The sequence below is a fragment of the Hoplias malabaricus genome, chromosome 12 (assembly GCF_029633855.1).
Source record: "Hoplias malabaricus isolate fHopMal1 chromosome 12, fHopMal1.hap1, whole genome shotgun sequence".
NCBI lineage: Eukaryota > Metazoa > Chordata > Actinopteri > Characiformes > Erythrinidae > Hoplias > Hoplias malabaricus.
This window is the reverse complement of record NC_089811.1, coordinates 21,740,308-21,766,363: the sequence shown is the minus strand read 5'-3', so window position 1 is coordinate 21,766,363 and position 26,056 is coordinate 21,740,308. Positions and strand designations below refer to the sequence as shown.

Genomic DNA, 26,056 nt, shown 5'->3' with positions numbered 1-26,056 from the left:
TGTAGCCCACCTGCATCTTCTCATGTCTTCTTCCTAAACTTCCCAAACATGCAGGAAGCCAGCTGTCAGCACAAATGTCCTATAGTTAAATGCAAGCAGGACTATACATACTATAATACAATTTAAAATTGAGCAATATAACATTTTTGGGGGAGCACAAGCCACTAGCACCAACATATTAGGACACAGAATTAAACCGTAATTTCTTGAACCTAAATTTAAATGCTAACGTCAGCTAGTATTTGTGTATATTCTCTTTTTTTTTTTAATCATGTATAAGACCACAAATACAAAAGGGACATATATAAAGTAATCAATTAATTATTTTATTAGATAGATAGATAGATAGATAGATAGATAGATAGATAGATAGATAGATAGATAGATAGATAGATAGATAGATAGATAGATAGATAGATAGATAGATAGATAGATTGATTTGAAAAACATGGCCAGCTCTGTATGGAGGTCTCACTATTCAAAGCATGAACTTATTTATTCAGAGATTACTGGGCAATTTGTTTCGTGTGAGTTACTCTTTGTAAGAAAATGTGCAAATTCAAATATTTTATAATAATTTTAGTAGTGGCATAGAAGACTTATTGCTGAGGATTTATTACGATTGAACTGTGGATTAACCCTAATCTCTTTTCCTATAGGACATGTTTCACTTTAGGCTTACATTATCTGGGTAAACAAAGAAACCTTGCTTTGTGAAACACATGTATTGCATCAATAACACTGTATCCTAACATCCCTTAACAGATGCACCCAAATTCCAGACGAACCACACCATCTTTTTCTCATGGGAAGGGAATCCGGTCAATATCAGCTGTGATGTCATGTCCAATCCTCCAGCGACCATGTTGTGGAGACGGGACAAACTGACCATTCCAGCAGAGGGCACAGCCAACATGCACGTACACAGCGCCCCTGGAAGGTCCCTGTTGGAGGTGTGGTCAAGTAGTCATTATTTTCATTCTTCACTTATCTTATAACCACGATCTTGAACTGGATAAGCAGTTACAGACAATGAATGAATGAAAGAAATTATCTTATATACATTCTATAAATTGTGTTTTTTTCAGGCCATTTGTGCAGCACATTACACATGAAATATGTACAGTGCAGCTACACAATAGTGAGGCGTAAGGGCAGAATTCATAATAAACAATAAAATTATTTAATCATTTGGGAACGGAGGATACTACTTATAAAAGTTTTGCAAGTGGAAGTTTTGCATTCTTCCTTTAAACAAGGCTTCAGCTGCTTAGCATTGTTGTAATTGTCTTATTCTGCTCTTCCTGAAGCAACATAGAAGAAAGGTCTGGACTGCAGGTCAGCCAATACTTTGGCATAATGTGTTAAATGTTCATTTTTTACAGTAGCATACCAGTTTCTCATGTTTTTGTAGCATATACAGAGTTTTCAAGGTTTTTTTTTTTTTTTTTTTTTTTGCAGCATATGTCTCTCTAAGAACCTAATTTTCACCTCAACATTAGTGAAAACTTCTTACATTTGCAAAGCACCCATGCCATGGTCCCTGATGCATTCCCCATGAATTGAGAGACATAGACTTTTGGATGTGAATGTGGATGGTACCTTTCATCATTAGCACAAAAAAAATGTTTTATATGTCTTGAAAACATGCTGAAACATGGAACTCTTTTACTGCAGCACAACTTTCTACTGCCTTTTTGGACCATCTGATGTGTTGGCTTTCACCTTGTGTAATAGAGTTTTAGGTTGCATTTCTTGATGCAGTGGCAGACTCTGTTAAGTGACAATAGTTTTTGAAGCCCATGTGGGTATATTTATGAATGTAGTATGACAGTTTCTCATGCAATGCCATCTGAGGGCTCAAAGGTCACACACATTCAACATTGTAATACTACACCTACTATACCTACATGGGCTGTTATATATCCAGAAGCCCTGAACAATTTCACAATATTATAAATAGTGCATAATAAAATACCTCAATACTTCACAGCCTTGCAAGAAGAAACTAAAAGTTTAAAGTATTTGATAACTCTCTCATGACATTTGGCATAAAGTGATGAGCAACAAACTAATTTAGCAAAGGCTGAGCCTTTGGTGAGTGCTACTTTGATCTTATGCATTCACTTGTTTAGTTTGTAATTTTACAAAATAGTGTGACATCAATTTTTTATACATTTTTTACTCTTATTTTGTGCCCACCCCTTCAATGTCCCTGTTTGTATATATTGCAGACATTAAATTATATATTTCTTTACAAAAATAAATAAATAAATATAAATCAAGTTGGTCAGTGGAAACTTTGGAAATCTAGTCTTTGTACATTTCCCAGTTAAATAAGTCTTCAAGAGGAAAATATACTGATTTCTGGAAGTGTATGCATTTATTTCATGTTAATACAGTGAGCTGTAAAACAGGGAAAGAAATGCACAGCACTCTTCTACATATAATAAAATGCAATTCAATATTTAACAACAAAAGTATGTTTACTTTTTCTGCTTACCCAAAGCTCTTATATTCAACTTCTTTAAACATAGTCTCTGTAGGCATTTGACATTGATTTCAGTTGTGTACTCTGAGTCCACTCTTCTTTTGAAGTCAAGACACACTTTGTTCATGTCCCAGCACAACTATAGCTTCTGAGAAATCCAGTTAAACCCAACTGCTTTGACTTTGCTCTCATTGCTCCAGGTCACTCCCATGTCAGACCGGGATTTTGGCCGCTACAACTGTACGGCCAGGAATAACATTGGCATGCGCTTCCAAGAGTTCATCTTGGCTCAGGCAGGTGAGTGCTCTGCTACCTTCCACAACCTATAGGTCTCTATTGTCCAGCCTCTAGAGTCCCTGATCAGTTGTCATTTATTACAATAATTATCAGAGATTCAGAGCCTTCATAAAGTTAATCCTACATCTACAAACAAAAAAAGTGTATTTCAATAGTCCATTTGTCATGAAAACTTCACACAATGTAAAGAGGCCATTATGTTCACATTTAAATATATTTATGACAAAGAGGCTACTTTTTTAAAAAACAAAAAAATATATATGAGACATGCACTCATTTAAATATAAATAATTTGACCAAAAATAGAATGTTTACACCCTAATAACCAGTGAGTCCCGTATTCTCTGTAGACATAACTTGTATGATCATGATTTGTACACATTGGATCAGCTACATGAGAGTATAAATTCACCATACTCGCTGCCCACTATTGGCTAGAAGGATATAAAGCTCCAATTATTGTATCATGAAGCGCCGGAATTGTATTCTATGGAATGACTGAGCACCATCCACTGCTCCATGAGTTGGAGTGGTAGTTATAACCCAGAATGAATAATAACAACATTACACATTTTGTTTAACATTTATTTACATGGGCCGCATGGTGGCGCAGCAGGTAATGTCACTGTCTCACAGCTCCTGGGGCCTGGAGTTGTAGGTTTGAGTCCCACTCTGGGTGACTGTTTGTGAGGACTTTGGTGTGTTCTCCCCATGTCCGCGTGGGTTTCCACCTGGTGACTGTCTGTGAGGAGTTTGGTGTGTTCTCTCCTTGTCCGCGTGGGTTTACTCCGGGTGACTGTCTGTGAGGAGTGTGGTTTGTTCTCCCTATGTCTGCGTGGGTTTCCTCCATGTGCCCCATGGTCCAAAAACACACATTGGTAGGTGGATTGCTGACTCAAAAAAAAAAAAAAAAGTGACCATACATGTTAGTGTATGTCACCCTACAGGGTGTGTTCTGCCTTGCACCCAGTGATTCAGGGTTGGCTCTGGACCCACCGTGACCCTGAACTGGAAAATGTGATTACAGATAATGAATGAATGAATGTATTTATGTTCTAGTGTAGTACAGCTTGATGCTTATATTGATCCACATTCATGGCTATACCTCTTAAATATCATTCTACTTACATCTATATAATTGTCTCTTTTTTAATCTAAAAAAAATTGTAGTATTCTGCAGCATGCTAACTAGTCAATAAAATATGCCTGTAGCCAAATCAAATTTTTTCAATTGGTTCTCCTTGATACGGCAGGATACAAAATTTAAAAACAAGGAAGAGCTACCTACAGATTTTGATACACAGGGAGCATTTAAGGGACATATTGTAGGAAACTCATACCAGCCATTGGTATAGTGTAGAGGTTAACAGTATTAAACTTGACAAAATACTAAGGGTTTTGTCACTTCCCACTTCCCAGCTCAATCAGGAAATATGCTATACAAGTAATTTTGGGCAAGACCCCTGACACTACATTAGCCCACCTTGGTAACAAAACAGACATGTAAACACTGCAAATATATATGCTATTGACCTTTAAGTCTATATAATCTATAAATGGTAACAAACACTTAGGCCCACCCATTTTGGCTGAAGTGGTGAAAGTTTTACTGCAGTCTATAGCACAGTTACTGGTGTATACACTGTGGATTAGAGTGATTAAATGTTGTTCTCTTCCTGGCTGCCAGGAAACAACTGCATTGCTATGGCTTTTCGGACGATTTAGGTATCTGAAAAAGCCATTGAAATGTATTTTTACTGTGTCCTTGACCATTTCAGAGCTATTTAGCACATTTCAAATAACTAATTAGCACATTTCAACTACTTTTTGAGTACAACACACAACACAACCAGCCAATCAGAGCATAACATATTCATATTCATATACGGTTTCTATAAAAGGCAGACAGTTTGATTCAAACAAATAAATAGAGGTTGGGAATGTCTATAGAAAATATTGAATAAATCACACACACAATCAAATTCTCCCTGTTGGAACAAAACCTTGTATCTCCACAACAGCAACTGTATAGGAGAAGGACAACATTTTATTTCTGTTTTTCTGTGAAAGTTAAGGCAGACTTCACTTTTTCATTTTACAGCAATTCTACTAAGTGCTTTATCATGAAAGTTTAACACAATATATTGGACAACTGGTATTTTCAAATCATGAGGAAAAAAGAAATTTGTCTCAACAGCTTTTCTACGTCTGTTTGAAAAATATAATGCAAACCAATAATGTAAACTATGGTCTCCAATGGACTTATTATCCTTGAACACATATTCCAGTCATATACAGTATACACACTCACAAACAAACACACACAATAACACAGGCAGAGGGCACTGGGTGTACTTTCCTGGAGATTCACTCTCTCCCTGATAGCACATGAGCAGAGAGTGCATTAACATTCCAAAATAACACCTCCCAGTCCACTCCATCTGCCTCTGCCTCTCCTTTCTCTCTCTCTCTCTCTCACACACACACACACACACACACACATACACACACACACACAAACTCTCCCTCACTCACTCAGTACCTCTCTCCATCTCTGTCACACACACACACACACACACACACACACACACACTGTTACTCTCTCTCGTTTTCACTAACACCCATTTAATTTCTTTCTCCAACCACTCGCTCACTTACGATCTCTTTCTCCATCATTCGTCTGTGTCCCCCTCCCTTTTTTGCTCCTTCTCTCTTTCGCCCTGATCGAGGTGTGTGTTTGTAATTCAGCTCAGGATGTCTCTGCTGGGGAAAATGAAGGCAGAGATCCTGAAGGAGATGGTGACTGGCAGATAGATATGTGAAAGAAACCTCTTTCAATGCCTCTGTATTAGACAGGTTTACTACTATTACAGCTGCTTTAATAGGATAACATAACAAACGGGCTGAACAGTAACCAACCCATTTTTAAAGGTTTTTGTGGTCTTCAGTGCGTAAAAATAAAGTGGATAAGCAGGGAGCTAAAATACATGTTTTAAGAAATGAAAAGCAAACACTAGTAATTTTAGTTTTGTGAAAGGAACTTTACTCGCTTTATTCAACTGAAAGTGTTGCTTGTCATGAAATCCTTAAGGTTATTTGCCATTCCTGATACACTTCAGTACCCTTAATAGAGTCAGCATCAACAGACTTGAGGTGAACATCTATAAAACTCTGATATATCGTGCAGCTGTTTATGAGCCTGTCCTTTGGGTGTGTTTCAGACGTTCCCTCGAATCCCTATTCTGTTCGACTCAGCTCTGTGGCCCAGCGGACAGCCACAGTTACCTTCATGAAGCCAGACTCTCACGGAGGAGTTCCCATCGACCACTACCTGGTCAGATACAAAGACATTAGCGCCCACGACTGGAGGGACATGAAATCACAGGGAACAATGAGTAAGTGCAATATTTGTTGTGCAACTTGTCCAACTTTTAGGTGCACTCACTTTAGACAAATATTCAGTTGTGCACACACACACACACAGTATCTTCTCTGCAATAGCTGCAAATGTGTCTGTGTGGGTTTCCTCTGGGTGCTCTGGTTTCCTCCCACAGTCCAAAAACACACGTTGGTAGGTGGATTGGTGACTCAAAGTGTCCATAGGTGTGAGTGTGTGAGTGAATGTGTGTGTGTGTGTGTCATCCAGTGAAGGACTGAGGCCCCCTCCAGGGTGTATTCCCGCATTGCGCCCAATGATTCCAGGTAGGCTTTGGACCCACCATGACCCTGAACTGGATAAGGGTTACAGATAATGAATGAATGAATGAATGAATGAATGAATGAATGAATGAATGAATTGACAATGATGTGATCCGCCTGTGACCTCATTAATTCTCCTGTGACTAAATAGCATCAAATCTGCACAAAAATGCTCTACATGTACTGGAAACCTCTCCTCTGAAATGAGATGCTGTCACTGCAGCAAAGATTGGGAGATACTTTAAGTCTTTTATTTATATTTGCATCCCTCTGTGTGCTGGGGATGTGTATAAAACCCCTTGCTTTATTGATTATTAAATGAAAACATCACATAAACTCTAAACTCTAAAGTAAAGCCACTCTTCCCAGATTCCCTACTGTTTACAGATTGCTGTATTGTGTGGGATGTGACGTTATGACTGTTGTCCACTGAAATACAAAGCATCCCAGTATTAATGAATATCAATGTGTCAACAATGTGTTTTTACTAAAGACATGGAAACATACACAAAAGCAAGCTCTTTGTTTTAAAAAAGGCGGACATTGTCTGCAAAAATCCATTTATACTGGCATCCAAACAACATCTACACACAACTAGACTACAGACACAAATACACAAGCACTCATACCACACACTACCACAAAATTGTAATAATAATAATAATAATAATAATAATAATAATAATAATAACCCTGTGGTAGACTTGACCTTATGCTGGTCTGGTTTGGGTGTGGCTAAAATAGAACTCAAACTCTGAGAGTCTTCCCCAGTGCTGTTTGAGATTACAGCGTTTCGAGATCACAAATTGATTTTTTCTCCACAACACCCAGAAGGGTTTGCAGGAACTTAAAGGACAAATCGGACAGCCAGATAAGCAAGCTGGACTACTTGAAGGGCCCACAGCTAATATCCATAATGCTGAGAAAAGCTTGGGCTGGGGGGCATGATTGGGGAAGGCAGTAATTGGAAACCTTGCTCATGATAGAGGAAAGCAATAGGGACTTTGAAATAGGGACCTCCATCTATACTTATTTTATGTGTCTGGTACACTCACCCTCTTGCACTTTCTTCTCTCTCTCTCTCTCTCTCTCTCTCTCTCTCTCTCTGCTTGTTCTCTTCCCTCCCCCAGCGGTAGTGGTGCTCACTAACCTTGAGCCCAACACTACTTACGAGGTACGTGTGGCAGCAGTGAATGGAAAAGGCCAAGGCGAGTTCAGCCGTACAGAGAGCTTTCAGACACTGCCCATCCGTGAGTGTGTAACCTTCTATGGAGCGTCCAGCTACACAAAGTACTCCATGTCAAACACCCAATGCTACAAGATAGGGCTTGTCAAGAAGTCTCAAAATGTTGAGATACTATCTTAATAATAAGTCAATATAGAGAGATAGTATATCAATATATTGATTTAGCATCTCAAAACAATGAGCTAGTATCTCAAAATATTGAGATAGCAGCTTACATTTTAATGAAAAAAATTGCACCTTTATAAATTATTATTTTATGTGGCAGGAATGGGCTTCCATACCTAATAAAAGCAATCACCTTGGAACTGGATTTATCACTTTGCAGTATAAAAATGTTGCATTTATACCACTGACAAATAAAAAGATACGGTAACTTAGCCTAAATTGGTGAAATTATGTCTTTCCTAGTTGCCAGAGGTCAACCATTTATGTTAGATCAAAAAATTATAGTTTGAACAAGTTGATGATTACAAACCCACAAGTTTACAAGCATGTGAATGCATAATAAAAAGTTTCACTGCATTTATTTCTCATTGCCCCTGAATATTTCTGTAGCACTATAATCTGACACACTCATAAATGCAAGCAGCATTTCAATGTAAAGGGTCATTAAGAATGTTTGGTTTTAGGCCAGAATGTTAGTCCACCCCTTGTAAACTCTATATTGAGCTGCTGGTGTTTAAAACAGCATGGTGTGTTCCTCAGGAGAGCCCAGTCCTCCCTCAGTGCAGGGTCAAAGAGGTGTGGGGAAGGCGTACAGGCTCGGCCTGGTCAAACAGGACGATGGAGGAATGCCAATCCTGGAGTACATCGTAAAATACAAAACAGTGAGTCATGAGCTTTTATAGATTTCACAGCGCTCTGATTCAGATAGTCAGACTTTGTTCAATTCATTACTTAATGCAATGTCTCATTTAGCAAATGTGTGACCAAGGGCATGCCATTTTGCTTTGGTTTTAGTCAATGTGTGATGTCCTAGAAAAAAGAAAATGTGATTTTGCTTGTGGCTAAATTCTGCAACCTGTGTGTGAGTGGCAGCGCCTGCTGAGGATTAGAATGTGTAGAGAGAAGGTGTGTGTGTGTGTTTGTGTGTGTGAGTAAAACTCATCCTCCGGACACAGAACTAAGAGAAGAGCTGTCAGGAGGCTCCAACTTTCGGCCTCTTGTTTCCACACAGACGCAGATGAAGGCAGAAATGCAGAAAGGCCTGTTAATGCAGATGGGGGCAATTGGATTTTGCTGATTCGCTTTTTTTCTGTGAATGTGTCAGGAGACTTGCGAGCTATGTATATATGCTTTGAAGTGTTTAGTCTGCAGTTGGATTGCTGCAGGTGGGAGGGCGGAAGGGAGGGATGTGTGCATGCATGTGTGTGTGTGTGTGTGTGTTTATATATGCTGTATCATCTGCACAGCACTCTGCTATTCTCCAATTAGTCTCCAAAAGGTGAGCACTTCCTCTCTGTCAGTCATTTAAGTGATGTTGAAGTAGCTGTCATTTTCATTCATCTACATATAACACATCATCTGTCAGCAGTTATTTATCTGATCCTTCTCAGCCCGCTCCATATCACTCCCCGCTGCAGTGGGGCAATCTATCAAACGAGAGAATATGCAGGCTTAATTGGGCTAATATGGAAATGGGAAAACTGTATATAGCTGTGAACATTTGAGAGCAAGAACTGCAGACTGTGTATTTCTGATGCGCTGGTGTTTAGAGCTGTGTTTAGAGTTACAAACAAGGAGGCACAAATTGCTGTGAGAGGCAGAAAATGTTAAGACAGTCAAGTCAGATGGGTTATTTTTGTTATGAAGTACCTTGCAGAAGTCAAAGATCACCTGAAAATGATTTTATTTACAGTCAGAATGGCCATTAAGCATAGGTTATTCATATTTTAGTAGAGGAGATTATATGATAATTTACTTAAGGGAAGAGGCATAAGGAAAGAGAACGCCAGAGGAAAATACAGTAGTTTCCAAAACTGGAGGCTTAAAAGCAGTTGAGATAGAGAAACTGGGACTCAAAACAAGCACGGAGGACCTAACATTCCGCAAAACTGTCATAGACACACATTAACATTAATGAATGATTTTAAACTGAAATGTAACATGCAGAAAATGCAACCAACTTCTAAGTCTCGCTTATGGCGCTTTTCTACTGCATAGAACCTACACAACTCTACTCGACTCTGCACAGCTCTTTTGCTTTTCCATGGGTAAAATGTGGTACCTGGTCCCTGGAACCGGGTAGGTTTTTGGTCCCAGCTCCCTTTGGGTTCCAACCGTGCCGAGTAGGTACTAAATGTTGACATGTAAACACTGACTGGTCAGAGCCATGTCAATCACCACGAAATGCAGAGCTCAGTTAAATCCAGCCCAAACTTGCTGCTTGTAAAATCTCTTAAATTACAGCAGCTTTCACATTTCTTTTTATCAGACTCACAACAGCAGCTTGTAACTTTATCTCGAAGCATTTTGAAAAGGTTTAAATGCTCCTTTGGCCGGTGGCTGATGAAAATGTCCAGTGCAAGCTGAATGTGAACAAGTAAAACTGATCTGTGAGAACTGGGGCATGGAGAAGTGTTTAGTCCAAAAAACAAAACCAACAGGTAAACTCATGATGAGTAAACAGCGCCTGAATTTTCCGCTGCCATTTTTGTGGTTTTTGAAAAGCGAGCGATTCCTGTTAGAGACAGGGTTTTGCAACATCACGGGGTCATTTCGTGGGAGAGCCCTGCCTGTGGAGTCAAATCAATTAGAACCGGACTCATGTGGTGGAAAAGCGACATTAAAAACTGGCTAAACTACTCAGAAATGGCATAGTAGTTTTCATAAGTCTGTACAGGTATATTCTAATGATATATTATGCCATTATATTATGGTTTTCTGCTTTTTCTGGAAGCTGTAAAAATAGTATCTTGTATTTAATGGTCTGTATTACTTAAATAAACACACTTTTCAATATTACTTGTGCAACTCCTTGTCCCAAACCTTGCATCTCGCTGTGTATGTACACTGAACATACACCATCAATACCTAGCTCTTTGTTGCCTCCAGAACCACTCTAACCATTACTGCAATGTTATCAGATATGTGTTCAGCCATTTCTAATGGGACTCGTAAAATATTCCCCATTAGAAACTACAGAAATCATATAAGAGCATTGAGTAAATGCAGAATATTGAACAGTTGGGAGTGGGCAGAGCGTGGGTTGAAAGCTTATTTTGGCTGATGTATGAGATGAATCACTAGACGTATTTATCTATACCAGTGCTCTGAGGTCTCAACTCTGTGACCATTGATCTGGGTTAAACATTACTTGCAAGATGTTTCTGAGTAAGAACATCACATCTGCTTGAGAAGTTTTGATGTTCAGAATTGCTTGTGTTTTTAGCAACTGAGGCTTTTTGAGGTCTGGGTTTGACAGCTGACCTGACTTTCAATCACTGTTTCACAGCTTCTACCATTTCTACTCTTTCACATGGTCAACACTGCTGCCCAAGAATGATGCTGCTGTTTGTTTAAAGGGTTTATGGCACCATAGAGTCTTAATACTTGAAATACTGGTATTGCTATAACAAGAGAGCAGTTCATGTGCTTAGCTCACAGCTTCAACTTAATGCTAGTTATGGCACTCGTGAGAAATATATGGTTCTCAAGCAATGGGTTCAGATAGTCTGATAGAGGTTGATATATTTTTAATGAGCCTGCAATTAGGAAGGGAAGCCAGTTTAGGTTGGTAGGCTTAAGTTGCTCGCATTGGTTACAAGCACAGAAAGAGTGACTTTTCATAATGTGCCCCCTTTGGATTTGGTTTCAGGTTTTGTTTCATAGAATCTGTTGCCTTCAATTTTGTATTAGATACATTTGATTCTTCATTTTGATTTAATTTTTGTCAGATTTTCTATCTATCTATCTATTCATTAGGTCCATTTTGAATTGTTGTACATGTGTGTTTACTAATCACTAAACACTAGAGACCATCTCACTCTGTCTCATTTACTGCTCTCTCTCTCAGCTTCAGGTTCAGATTCAAACAGTTTTGTTGGCGTGACAGTTATCAGAACAATTTAGCTAAAGAATTACTACAATAAACAATAACAACAAAATACAAAGGAAAAAATAAAAGCAGCAAATAATTAATAAATAAGTGACAACAGTAGTGAATAAAAATAGTAATTAAATTAGATGTTTTGGAAACATTTACAGAAATGTAAATACAAACCGGATTCCAAAAAAGTTGGGACACTAAACAAATTGTGAATAAAAACTGAATGCAATGATGTGGAGATGGCAAATGTCAGTATTTTATTCGTAATAGAACATAGATGACAGATCAAAAGTTTAATCTGAGTAAATGTAACATTTTAAAGGAAAAATATGTTGATTTAGTAGCAATAAGTGGCTGGAAAAGAAAATTGGGCATATAACGAACAGCTGGAAGACCAATTACCACTAATTAGGTCAATTGACAACATGATTGGGTATAAAAAGAGCTTCTCAGAGTGTCAGTGTCTCTCTGAAGCCAAGATGGTAAGAGGATCACCAAATCCACCATTGATGCGCAGAATGGTGTTACCCAGTGTAAAATAAACAAATAAAGAATCTATGGGGTTGCATGAGTGCTTGTGGCATGGGCAGCTTGCATGTCTGGAAAGGCACCATTAATGCAGAGAACTATGTTCAGGTTCTAGAACAACATATGCTCCCATCTAAACGTCATCTCTTTCAGGGAAGACCCTGCATTTTTCAACAAGATAATGCCAGACCACATTCTACAGCAATCACAACATCATGGCTTCGTAGGTGAAGGATCCGGGTACTGAAATGGCCAGCCTGCAGTCCAGATCTTTCACCTATAGAGAACATTTGCCGCATAATAAAGAGGAAGGTGCGACAAAGAAGGCCCAAGACGATTGAACAGTTAGAGGCCTGTATTAGACATGAATGGGAGAGCATTCTTATTTCTAAACTTGAGAAACTGGTGAAGCTGTTTGAGAAGCTGTGATCTGTGTTCTATTCTGAATAAAATATTAGATGTTGGCACCTCCACATCATTGCATTCAGTTTTTATTCACAATTTGTTTAGTGTCCCAACTTTTTTGGAATCCGGTTTGTATATAAGCTTTATGTGTCCCTTTATAGTATATGCATCCTTATTTATAGTGTCTGTTGTAAGTAGTGAGAGGTGGGGTGTGGTGAGGTGTCTCTCAGGTGGTAACAGTCTCTCTTTTTCTCTGTCTCTCTTCACCCTCCCTTTTTCTCATTTCATTTCCTACATCTACGTCATCATCACACCTATCTCTGCCTTTTCATCTGTATTTCTTCTGTCTCCCTTTCTTTTTTTCATTCTCTCTCTCTCTCTCTCTCTCTCTCTCTCTCATTTTGTGTACCCCTTAAAAATCTACATCGGCATAATCATCAAACTCATCCCTCGGTCTCACTCTACCTTTCTCTCTTTTCTATTTTCTTCCTCCCTTTATCCCCCTTTCTCCATCTCCACCCATTTCCCACTTCCTCTCTCTGTCTCTTGCTCATATTTTATGTGTCACTCATAAGGACTATCTTCATCACCATAATCTCTCTCTCTCTCTCTCTCTCTCTCTCTCTCTCTCTCTCTCTCTCTCTCTCTCTCTCTCTCTCTCTCTCTCTCTCTCTGATGTGTGTGTACATGTTGAGGTAAGAACAGGGGAAATGGAGATGTCACACTCTGAAGAGACAGAGTGCCTGAGGCCTGTCAGCCGTGTGAAATGCATATTCAACCGTTTAGCTTTTAAAGAGCTCTGGCAGTCTGAAAATGTCAAAATATGAAAGGGATGAGTTTCCAGAAGAACAGTGTGGAGGCTGGAGTTTAGTTTCTGTATATTTTGTGGGGGTTTAGTGGCAGTACAGCCAGTAGTAAAGCATAAACATACACTTGCAGACCCTTACGCACTTAGACACACACACATACACACACACACACACACAGAAACACACTCACACACACGTATATGCATTCTCTCTGGACAAGCAGACAAAGGGAATGGGAATGTTTTGAAATCTTTCGGCTGTAAGAGTGCGTGGGGAAAGTTTGTGGATTTCAGACGAGAGGAGAGCTTCTGTCTAAAGAAAGAACAGATGGCTGCTGGAAGCTGTCTCTTTCATCTGCATTTCCATTATTCCTCCTCTGTTTCTATGACAATCTTAAATGATTTATCTGAAGCAAAGAACTGTGGTGAGGCACTTTTTTAATGTTGATTTTCCTATGTATGAAAAAAAACAAAAAGTTATAATTTTTTAATTCTCTTGTACATTTATTTATATAACAGATCACTCAAGAACTTTGGTAAGAATCAGTTGCGGTTTTATAAAATGCAAATCATGAATTATGTCAAGAAACAGAAGGAATCCAACACCAGGAATTGAGTCCAACTATATAACCAAACCTTAAGCAACAATCTAAAGTTCAGAGCCATAACTCAAAAACCAGAAAGACAGTACAAAAATAGACCACTCTGTATTTCATACAGAGATCAAACAATACTTCGCAGCCATGTGGACAATACAGAGGACTTAAAGGAACAGTAGGAATGACTTTTTTGTTAAAGTTACACACATTTAGAATCCGATGCCTATAACACTCTCCCAAAAAGGTGAGAAAGAGGCATGTTTACCACTGTTACATCAACTTTATATTTAAATATTTAATGTTAAAATCTAGCAAGTAGAATATATGCCCGTTCTTCAAGACTTCAATGCTTCAGCCGCTCAACAGCCCATGGACACCTTCGTACGATTCTCCTCTTTGTAACACCACAGGAGCCATATCTGGGCTGTAGACCAGCCAGTACAGTGACACTATGTGTTAAATGTTAATGTTTGCTAAATATATTCCTGAGACCATGTATCTATATTTTTAACAGTAGCATGACAGTTTCTCATGCAATGCAATCTGAGGGCTTGAAGGTCATCAGTGTTTTCCGACCTTGCCCTTCACAGACGTGGATAGATCAGTTGAGACATTTTAAATCAAATGTTTCACTTTTTACAGTGTACCTTGTCAAAAATGTTCCTCTTAATCTAAATAAGTCTGCAGAAACATGCACTGTTTTCTACAGAAACAAAAGTTTAAAGACAAATACTAGAAGAGGCAATTCCTTTGAAGGAAGCAATAACCAACTTTAATTAATGTATTTTCCCCAAAGTTGAGGCAGCAATATTAAAAACAGGTTGATAGAATACAATTGTTCAGCTGTAGTTGGTACAAGGTCTTCTTCGTTATGTTGGTGGGTCAAGGCTGTAATGGTAATATGACATGTTCACTAAAGTCTGACGTGAAAACTCATGACATCATTTCACATCTGTCATTAAATGTTTATAGAAAAGTACAACAGTGTTACATAGTAGAGTTCATGTATAATGTTTCTAAGTAGCTCATAGGCATTTCCTTTGGTAAACATAATTTGCCCTGTAATACTGTACCTGTCTGAGCAGTAGTTGTGCATTTTCTGTGTATGCAGGACAAAGAGGAACAGTGGATGACCAAGCTGGTTCCTGGTGTGAATGATTTTGTCCTACTGCAGCCTCTCCAGTGGAACACGCAGTATGAAGTGGAGATCACCGCCCGGAATGTCAAAGGCCTTTCTGAGCCCACCTTTGTCAAGTTCTCCATGCCACAGAAACCTGATATTACAGGTACACGCACCTCCTCAATACCTGGTACTCAACAAAAAGACACATAGCTTCCTCTATCTAGTCTTGCACAACTGAAGAGCTCAACAATGGCAGCAAAGTCTCACCTACTCACACTTGAAAATATCCTATAGACCCTGCATGATATTCAGAGGCATAGGCAGCCAGAAAGCTTGCATTCTAATTACATACAAGGTTGTAGCTCAATGTATATTCCACCCACCATTCATTTTTCTCATACTTAGCCAGGCACCCACTTCATCACGCTCAAACATACAGCCCACTAATGCGTTGCTGCCACTAGATAATGACCCTTTCGTGCTTTAAAATATTCCAGTCATTTAGCCTCAAGAGCTTGGCAAAGGCCACAAGCCAGTCAGAAGCTCTGTATGACAGACGACTGATTCTCTGTGGCCCAGCCATTGGCCAGGTGTGAGTTTTGTCAGTGAAAGGTGAATAATTTGATGTTGAATGAGGGAAAAGTGGCAGCTGCACTAGGAAACTTCGCACTTGTCATTAACACAGAAAACAAATTTTGCCTCTTTTCAAATTACTGGCCAATTAATGTATGAAGCTTAGCTATTAGAGATCAGTTGATTGTGTGTTCATTCTCATTGTACATTCGTGCTATGGCCAGTGACCCATGGACAAGGATGGCTTTTCATTAGTTGGACACTAGCAAGGTGGAGTTCATCATTTCTTCTCAATTCATTATACTCAAATACACCATATACATTAATGTGTGAAGAGCAGTCTTATGCACAGCTTCAGCTTGTTTTACTGAGAAATTATTTATTCGAATGTAGAGTACTGTGGAAATGTAGTGCTTTTATAATTTCAACATTTTTAATATTTAGTTTATCCTCAGTTTGCTAAAATTCAGTCAGTGTAGTGAGTTATAATTCCTGCCTCTTATGAGTCAGTGGTTCTAATTAAGTCAGTGGTTCCCAAACTTTTTAGACCAAGTACCACCCATTATCAAACCAAACCTCCAAGTACCACCTATGAGTCTTACCACAGAAACATGCCTGGTTCTTCTTCTGTTCTGGGGAAATTTTGCTAGAATTATTGCATGTTTTTGTTGCGTTTATTTACTTTTTTTTTTTTTTTTTTTTGCATGCTTTACACAAATGCATTCTACAATTATTACTAAAAATTATAGATAGAATGTTTTAAACACAAATATACATTTTTGAACATAACATTTATGGGACTTTGGAAATAAAAAAGAGACTTTGTCAATTTAATATCAGTTATGTGCTTTAAAATGCTATATGTCAAACCAGCGTGGCGCTTGGAGCAGGTGCACACAGCAACTCTCTGCCCTTTTATCAGTAGGTGAAGGAGGTGCGGCACTGTATAAAACAGTTAATTTACGTCTATAATGATGCGAAGAATGGCCACATTGTTTTCCTTCAGCTGAACATTTTCTTCTATTTTGTCGTCACATGTACAGAATTCTCACTTTGTTTCTCTCTATTTTTTCCTCTGGATTTAGTCCTTTGGGCTCAGGAGTATTTTGCGGGCTTGGTCTCTGCTTGTTTTGTGTCTGTCCTTCACTTTTGTCCAGTAAGCAGCTTAAACTGGGCTGTCTTTACACAGATTTCTTTAAAAAATGGTGGATCCCATTCCGTCCCTGGGAATAAAGTTGTGGAATGCTGTCCCCCTGTTCCCTTACAGACAAAATCCACTACGTTGTATGTGTAGCACATTGTATTTTTTAACACAAACTAATTTATTCGGGATATAATTAAGTAAACATTATGTAATATATACATGAAAACTTTAGATTCTTTTTGATTAAATTCCTTAATTAAGTAGTGCATTTTTGGCATACCACCTCTTGTTGCTTCACAGTCTGAGAATCACAAATCTAATCCCAAACAATTATAAAGATTTTAAAGTCTAGGGTGACTAAGGGGGTATACCACAATGAAGGATTTCTCAGTTTATCCAGATAACTTAAGCCCAAATTCAAACCTGTACAACAGGAACAGAGCTGTGGGATATTCCTCTGGGACAGTCTTCAGTTCTTGTCTGTTCTCATACATATTTTGTTTTAGTACTAACTTCTTGATAGCTCCACATCCTTTCAGACCCATATTATCAGTGTTTCCTTTTGCAGAGGAAGAGTAAACAAAAGCACATTTGAATTTTTCAGATCTGAAATAATACCAGAGATTGATTCCTATGTTTCCAAGATGAAAGCTACGGTGACCTTACAGTTTGGGTGGTCTGCAATGCCTTGCTAAGAGTCTTGTTAATAGTCCTGCTTCTCTTTATATTTGGGTAATTTGGAACTACATTTTTCCCCTTTGATATTCAGTTTCAGTATAATAACAATCAACAAGAATATAAACACTTCAGAAATATCTCCTGAAGAATTAATAACTTGTACTTAATGACTGAGTAAATGAAGTCTGACATTTGCTGTCTCGTATTTCAGTAGATGGCCCTGAAGATCCCTGAATTATTTCATGATGGAAGTGTAAGTGTAAGAAAAGAAGCGTTTGAGACCAAATTGAAGAACAACAGAGTTAAAGCCTTTGTGCAATGGCTGCTGTTGCTTGGAGACTCTAATGAAAGGCATTTGGGATCATTACTAAAAATGTAATGTTGTTCCACTCTGCTGAAAGCGCTTTGGCTGATGGGCCGGGAGGGCAGACTGAGCATCTTAATACAGTGAGTCACCTGCCAAGCTCAGAGGCGGCTACAGAGAAACCTCCTAATCACAAACAGTGAACAGTGATAAGCATAGCTGGAAGTCAGTGTGAATACTGTGTGTGAGTGTGTGTGTGTGTGGGGGGGGTTGATTTCCATTATTAATCAAGTATATTTTCTCCCACTCCCTGTCCCTCACTCTCTCATTCCCCCTCCTTTATTTCCTCATTCCCCAATCATATCCCTCCATACCTGCCTCCACGTTCTCTTATTTATAATTCTATTGTGCTGGATCACTCTAACCAATTCTGCACTCCTATTCCCACCTAATGCATAATGTAACACATTTGGGGCCACATCATGAAAAAAAATGCTGGGCTCTTTGTTCTGCATTGAACTGCCACTAAACTCTATTTTCCTGGCTTCTGAAATCCCCCTGTTTAAAAATGAAATTCATTAACACATTGATTCCAAACCTGGTTCAATTGGATATGGCTTCCTACTACTGTTTCCATGTATCCAATTCACTTTCTTCCTAATTCATTCTACATTTTCAATGTGTGTCTTGCTTTACTTTGTATTTTAAACTATGTGTGTCATTTGCATGCATCATTTTCCATTCCACAACTGGTGCGTCATGTCCTTGTGTTTAATCATGAATCCTGCTGTAATCCTTCATTTCGGGTTGTCGTCTGCTTCCTCCCTCTTCCTTCCTCCTGCCACCCTCCCCTCCCCTCCCCTCCTTTCCACCACTCCATTGCAGATCAGTGTTGTGAGCCCACTGCAACTGGACATGGACACTCCCCTCTACACCCCATCCAAGCCGTGGCACTCATCGGAGCTACGCTTTCATTCGTCCTGCATTTGTGTGTGTGTTGATGTCACTCCATCACATCCACTTAGCCTGGGAACAGGCCCAAAGACTGAAACAGGGAGTTCATACATACCCCCTCCCACAAACACACACACCCACACACACCCAACCACCTTCTACCCACATCACAAATGAGCTTCTCCCCCAGGACCAGCTTACTGACTTTTAGCTATGCCACCTGTCAGTCTCCAGTAGATTTCCCCCTTGAGCCCATCATCCCTGATAGTACTGAACTGACCTGCACTGCCTTAGAGTCCATCATTCTTCTCACTCTACCTCCTACACCTAGACACTTCTGTATGAAGGTGAAGAGGTTTTATTTTTATCATTATTATATTTTATTTATTATTTTATTTTATTTAATTTTTTTTACTGGGCGGTGCCATAGAAGAATGACTTTTAGTTCCCTAAAGAACTTTCAGTTGGATACACCAGTTTCCAGCCTATTCCCTCTGTGTCATATTTGCGGCTCATGTACAATTATTTATTTTAATGAAATAACAGAAGATCTATTGACTGAAACCTTCTCCCAATTCATTTCTTCTACCTAGATTTATTCCCAATTTGGTCATGTCCATTTCCACCCAGAAGTAAAGACCCTGTCTCACAATGCTACCAAGCTAGGATGATGAAAGCTAGGCTCCTCTGTATAGACAACAGTCCTTTTTTTATTTTTAAGAAAAGTGTTTCAAAGCATAATAACACCCTTCTGGCCAAAACAACAGTATCCTACGAGTTTCTACAGTGTCGCACCTAATGGAATATATAAATGTGCGCACCTAATGGAAGTATGTTAAGTCAGTGAGTTTTCTGTTCTATTAATAAGTACAGAAACTGTATACTTAAAGTGTGTACACACCACCTTATACACACTCTCAGAAAACTCTTGTCACTGGAGTGGTACTGTTTAAGGTACCTTTTTAAGAAATATAACCATGTCATATTCTATTGCACTTATTTCATTTAACATTTTTAAGGCACCTCTAATGAAAGGTTTATACATTGTTAACAAGTTAGCGTGAAGTTGTTTATATGCTAAAGGACATATCATGAGTGAAATGAGCAGTCAACAACTTCACAGCATTTCTCCTTAGAAACAACAGTGTGTCAAATATGGTTTTAACATGGCAATTAACCTAAGGACCCGATCATGTCTGTCCCGATCAACTACAGGGTCAGGGTTTCAAGCTGCAGGTGGGTAGAGTAGGAATAAGTATATGCAGAGGTGGGGATTAATTGCATATTCTTAGTTTGCTTGTACTGAATGGAGTTGAAAGTGTAGATTGATATCTACACAACTTTGAATGCATTAGCAATTCTGATGAACAGAGATGAGTCTTCTGCCTTTAATTGATGACTGAGGTGGGACTTCAAACAGAAGGTTAGACAAAGTATGAAGCACTCTGATTGGGAAACAAGTGTAGGGCACCTTTGAAACTCGCTGAAACATATAAACAGACGTTATGCTTTGAGGGTACATTAATTTTTTGTGCATAAGCGGTTACAGACAATGAATTAATTAATTTAGTGGAAAACATTTACCTGTACCTTCCTTTTCAGAGAGTATATGGATGTGGCAGATAGCAATGAGGTTGAAAAATACTGAAATAGTCCACTGACAATTATTTGAGGAATCTAAAACTAGTCCTTCTATGGCTTTTGAGCACCAGTGTCAGAGTGTTACAATAAGTCTCCCACTGTATTAAAAAGCCCAAATTGTAAATGCTTTGTCTGTAAATGCAATATTACCTCTAGCCTCAGGCTACATACTGTTGTGTGATGAACTCTTGTGCTGAAGCACACAGAGATACAGATTGGAGGACTCTGGAACTACCTGACATTCCCACCATGGCTGTTTATACACATCGGCTTAGTTTGTTTACTCTTTTGTATTTTTTTTTAGTGTGGAAAATGCCAGCAGTTGTATCGCTTGAGTGAGTGCATTTAATGATGCTGCAGATTCCCGCACGCACACACAGATAGAAAACAGCACTCATTAAACAGAGTCAAGTAGGATTTCAAGTACAACTGACTTTTACGCACTGGTCTCATAAGTCACACAGGGCCCTTTTCTTTCTGCCCTTAATAAGTTTTACATTAACCAGGGTCTTTGCCTTTTATAATAACCAAACCTAATGTTGTACAAATTGGTTTTCATTCTCTGTGCATAGCATTAGCTGGGGGACATGAGGTGTTTTGCGCTGATGAGAAATACAAGAAGAATTTACCCAGGAATTACCCACTTTCTTCTGGATGAGAAACATTTGTCTGCATTACGCTTAATCAAATATGTCTCTGAATAGAGGATATAATGCTGTAGGAACAGGGGAATAAACTAAACATCATTTCTTACACATATTTCATTGACATTAACTGTGCATCTGTTTGTCTGTAAAGCAGTGTACATGGACTATTTTCTAGCTTGATATCATGTTGATTCTGTTGTATTTACTGCAGTTTTCCAACAATGCAGATCTGCAAACTGATCAACACAATTTGAAGGACCATTAAGTTTTAATAGTCAATAGAATTTAGCTTATTTATTGCTCACAATAAAGACTGTAATTGTGTTCTAAATGTGTTTATTTTGCTGAATGGAAGCAAAAAGTCATCTTTGGAGTGATGCCAATTAACAGCTTTAAAAATATACTAAAGAACATTCCAGAAGCTCTTAAAGAGTCATTTTAGTAAATGGGATGTTGAGTGAGATTACCTTCAGAATAAAGCAAGCCTCTTTATTTTAAGAAACACATATTAGGAATTCATGAAGGCCTTGTTCTTTCTTCCATTAACTCTCGATTAATACTTATCAATTGTTTGATTTCTGTTCATTAAGCTTTATTTATGACCTGTATTATTACATAATTGATCTCCAAGGTAAAATCTATTACTGGTTTAAATAATGCAGTAATAAAATATATTTTTTGTTTTATTAATGCACAACAGACACTTAATTACAACAAGGTTTTAGAAAAAGAAGCCTGGAGAAATAATCTACATTTGCATTTGCATTATGCATGTGGCAGACCAATTTATTGAGAACAACATGCACAAATGTTTTGTCATTCACACAGAGAACACCTCACCAATACAGTACAATTTAAATGAGATATCACAAGAAACACGAATCAGTGCTAAACCTTAAAGAGAGAAATACAAATAAACATAAGCAATAAACAACAATATCAGCTGATACATGTGTAAGAGGAACAAAGCACAATTCAAAACATTTCAAAACACTGACATCTGGAAGCCAGGATATTTGATGCTTGTCTCTTGCACAAATTTAAGCTGGTGGTTCAAGCCAAGATATAGGTAATTGAAGCTTGAATCATACAAGACACAGGTGAGGTAATGACTATTGCCATCTTATCTGGAAAGGTTACAACATTCTTGGATTATATGGCCAAGAACCAGGGTTTTAAATGATGAGTGTCTTCTTGAATTTTTTTCATTTGAGATAATCAAAGTTTAATAAGGGTTTAAAGCATCAAGGCTTGTTCCATTTTCTAAACACAGTCTTGGTCCTGGTGATCATTCATTCTTTTTAACCCCATGGCAAATAAACTCTACAAATTTAGAACCTATAGAAATCAATTATACACCAGAGTATGCTTCTTAAAATGATACCTACCTTAAGGTTCTACACTAATTAAAAGGTTTTTTGACTTTTCTACTCTAACTTTAAATGTAATTCAAAAAGTATCCTGAGAGATTTATTTTAAAGAGTGGAGATTAGGAACTGTAGGTTTGGTGTGCTGACTGAAGACATTAAGTACAAAAGGTTTTTCTTTTTTTATTCTCAACATCATTAGATGTCAGAATTAAGCTTGCACAAATAAAGTGTCAATGCACTGACAGCCACTGCAGTGTTGAATTAATGAAGCTTAAGAAATGAAGTCTTTTCCACTCTTTTCAGATTAGCCATTCATTTAAATTCAGACTTTACAAAGAAAAGTATAGCTCTGTATTCTACATACATCTCATTAGCTGCTCAGCACTGAGACTTAACCTTAAAATTCAGCATTTATTTTATTAATACCATCATTTCAACCATTTCTTATGAGAGGGCAAGTTCGTAGACAATGATTCAGTTTTAAGCTTAGACTGGAGTTTTTTACCCATACAAGCATTAGCATTTTAAATGGGTGGTTTTCTATGCATATATGAATAAGTCCGCTGAACTCTAAACCCATCTTGATTCCAAAATGCCCCAAAAATGAAACAAAGCCAGACTACTTTTAGAAGAATGGTGAGCCTTTGGTTCATTTTATTGTCCAGTTGATATGTACATAGCCAAAAAAACTCAGCCTTCCAGTACTTAGCTACAAAAGCCAATTTAAAGTTACCTATAGGTTCATAAGAGCTTGTGAAGAAACAGCAGCACTGGCATAATAAATATTGTATGGTTATTAATAGGCAGGTAGCAGGTTTTCCAATATACTGACTTGTTAATAGTTGACTAACATTTAGTGTAACACATGAGGGGGTGTAAGACAACATTTCAGTAAATAACACAAAGAGGGGAAATGGGCATTAAATAAAACAATATTAAAACAAAAATAAATAAATTAATTAATTATAAAATCTCAAACCTCCCTGAACATGAGGAGGAAAACACCAGTGCTTCATGGGAGGCATAATGTCATATGCATGTCTTTACCCTTCTCCCTCTTCACTCAGCTGGTGCCACTCAACATTTGAGCATAAGGTATAATATTGTACATAATATTGTGCATTCAAACATGGCTCAGAGAGTCAGATCTGTTATGTGCTAAGCAAGAATCACACTACACATAACTCACAAACAGAGCCTGAATTCCTAACAACTTATGGTGTGAACATTAGTGGTCTGAGAATATAATACAGGGCCGGAAAGAGAACTAATTCCTATTTAAAGTTCACTTAAATTATGAAAATGAAAAGTACGGGTATCCATTTGAGGTGCACATTAATTACAATTACATAGCTTCTTAATACTGAGTTATCAGTTCACCCTGCTACAGCAAATAGACACAAATTCGTCTAACTTTCAGAAATGTAACTGTAATATTATGGTATAGGTATCTTCTCACCCTGCTTGAAAATCGTATTGCTTTAATGATATTGTGTGTGCGTTTGTGTGTGTGTTGGGGATGGTGGGTGAGTTCTTCAATTCTGAATGAAACTTAACTCTGCTAAAGAACAAAAAGTCTTTTTGTTGACTGTTCCAACTGGAATTGATTCCAGCGAATGAAATGGGCCTGTTGTTTTATTGCTGCCCATTACAACTGATCACAATGCTCATAAATAAGCTTTTCTTTTTCAGGGAAGGAAATCAAGTAAATCACCCCAACCAGGCAGTGTACAGCCATTCATCTTAAAGTTTGATGCAGCCAGTCATAAATCATTGAAGGTATTAGACGTTTTCAACAAAACTAAAGACAATGTTGTATTGAATTGAAGAAGAAGGGACTATGCAATTAATTTGGCCTTAAATAAGCCCCATATTACAGACATTTTTCCTCCAAATGACTTCAATATTTTATGAAAGCACAAGAAGCTGGGAAGGGTTAGATGACTATATTACCATCCTGCCACTGCTACAAGGTCTGTTTGGATTTGTATGGAATTAAAAGGCTCATTATAAGATTGTGGCGGCACGGTGGCGCAGCAGGTAGTGTCGCAGTCACACAGCTCCAGGGGCCTGGAGGTTGTGGGTTCGATTCCAGCTCCGGGTGACTGTCTGTGAGGAGTTGGTGTGTTCTCCCCGTGTCCGCGTGGGTTTCCTCCGGGTGCTCCGGTTTCCTCCCACAGTCCAAAAACACACGTTGGTAGGTGGATTGGCGACTCGAAAGTGTGAGTGAATGTGTGTGTGTCTGTGTTGCCCTGTGAAGGACTGGCGCCCCCTCCAGGGTGTATTCCCGCCTTGCGCCCAATGATTCCAGGTAGGCTCTGGACCCCCCGCGACCCTAAATTGGATAAGCGGTTACAGATAATGGATGGATTATAAGATTGTTTTACATAGAATGTGCCACATTAGATATGATGAAGTTTTTTTTTCATAGAATTACATTTGTTATATATATAAAATGTCTGCTATGCAAATGAATAACAGCAATAATTCACTTGGTTTATTTATTTATTTTAAATATTTTCACATTTATGCCACAATTTATCATTATTTAAAAAAAACAGGCTGCTTTGTTATACTTTAGAGCTGTTAAAGATGACATTCACGATAAAACAAAAACACTTTTTTATTAAATTCAGAAGATGCTTCCTCACCTCTTGCTGCACTCCATTCTGTTTTCTTGATTTAGACTGGGATAATGTATTTACAAAGCCCCAGTATCTGTAAATAAGTAAAAAAAAAACGAACTTTCTTGATCCAGAATGCTGGTTTCTTTCTTCTCTCCCCACTGTTAGAGGCAAGTTTTAAAGAGATAAAAATAATGCCTTAAATTCAAATCAAGCATAATTACTAGTTTAATGTGGAATTTTGCACATATTTCAAAACAGATTCAGAGGTGTGGTATGAAATGTTCAGCACTGTTAGCTGTGGTGGTGATAGGAGTCAAAATTCTAGGTCATCTCAGAAACTTCTTTGGAAGGTTATGAATAGGCTGACTATGTAAGACATTGTTTTATGTGCATTCTGATATTACGTGTTAATTTTTTGGCTTAATGTTAATAAGCCTAAATGTTTCTGTTAGAAGCTGATGGCTTGCAGCCACAAGAACATTTTTGAGGTCAGGTACTGCAACTGCTCCGAAGTGTCCCATTCTATAGGAATGATCATTCCTATACTTTGGAGATGATTAATATTATATATAATATTGTATAGTAATTAAAGTGTGCATGCATAATCGAATATCTGTTGCCTCAGTGGGTGTACCTTAAAATAGTTCAATTAGTTTAACGGGTGTTCACAAAACCTACAGCCATACATTGAACATTCAAATTGTGTATTTGAAGACACTTTTTAACATTGTCATTTCATAAAAATCTTGTCTTATCTTATCTCACATAGTAAGCTGTATTAAGGTTGTAGACCTAATAGCTAATGGTTCCTATCACCATCTCAGTAAAGAAATCTGAGTTGTAGCATTCCCTACAGTCATCCAATTCACATCAA

General features: G+C 38.1%; 1 protein-coding gene across 4 annotated transcripts in view; it reads left to right on the top strand.

Annotated features, from left to right (window-relative positions):
* Positions 1-26,056, top strand: part of ncam2 (neural cell adhesion molecule 2) — a 268,551-nt gene that overhangs the window by 225,892 nt on the left and 16,603 nt on the right. For 3 of the 4 annotated variants that reach the window (XM_066686778.1, XM_066686777.1, XM_066686779.1), the window contains exons 10-15: positions 766-953; positions 2,692-2,788; positions 6,010-6,183; positions 7,618-7,737; positions 8,439-8,560; positions 15,233-15,407. In XM_066686778.1, the coding sequence (XP_066542875.1) occupies positions 766-953; positions 2,692-2,788; positions 6,010-6,183; positions 7,618-7,737; positions 8,439-8,560; positions 15,233-15,407 (876 nt within the window). Of the gene's footprint in view, positions 1-765; positions 954-2,691; positions 2,789-6,009; positions 6,184-7,617; positions 7,738-8,438; positions 8,561-15,232; positions 15,408-18,828; positions 19,323-26,056 lie in introns of those variants that run through there. The other variant, XM_066686781.1, reaches the window with a different exon arrangement.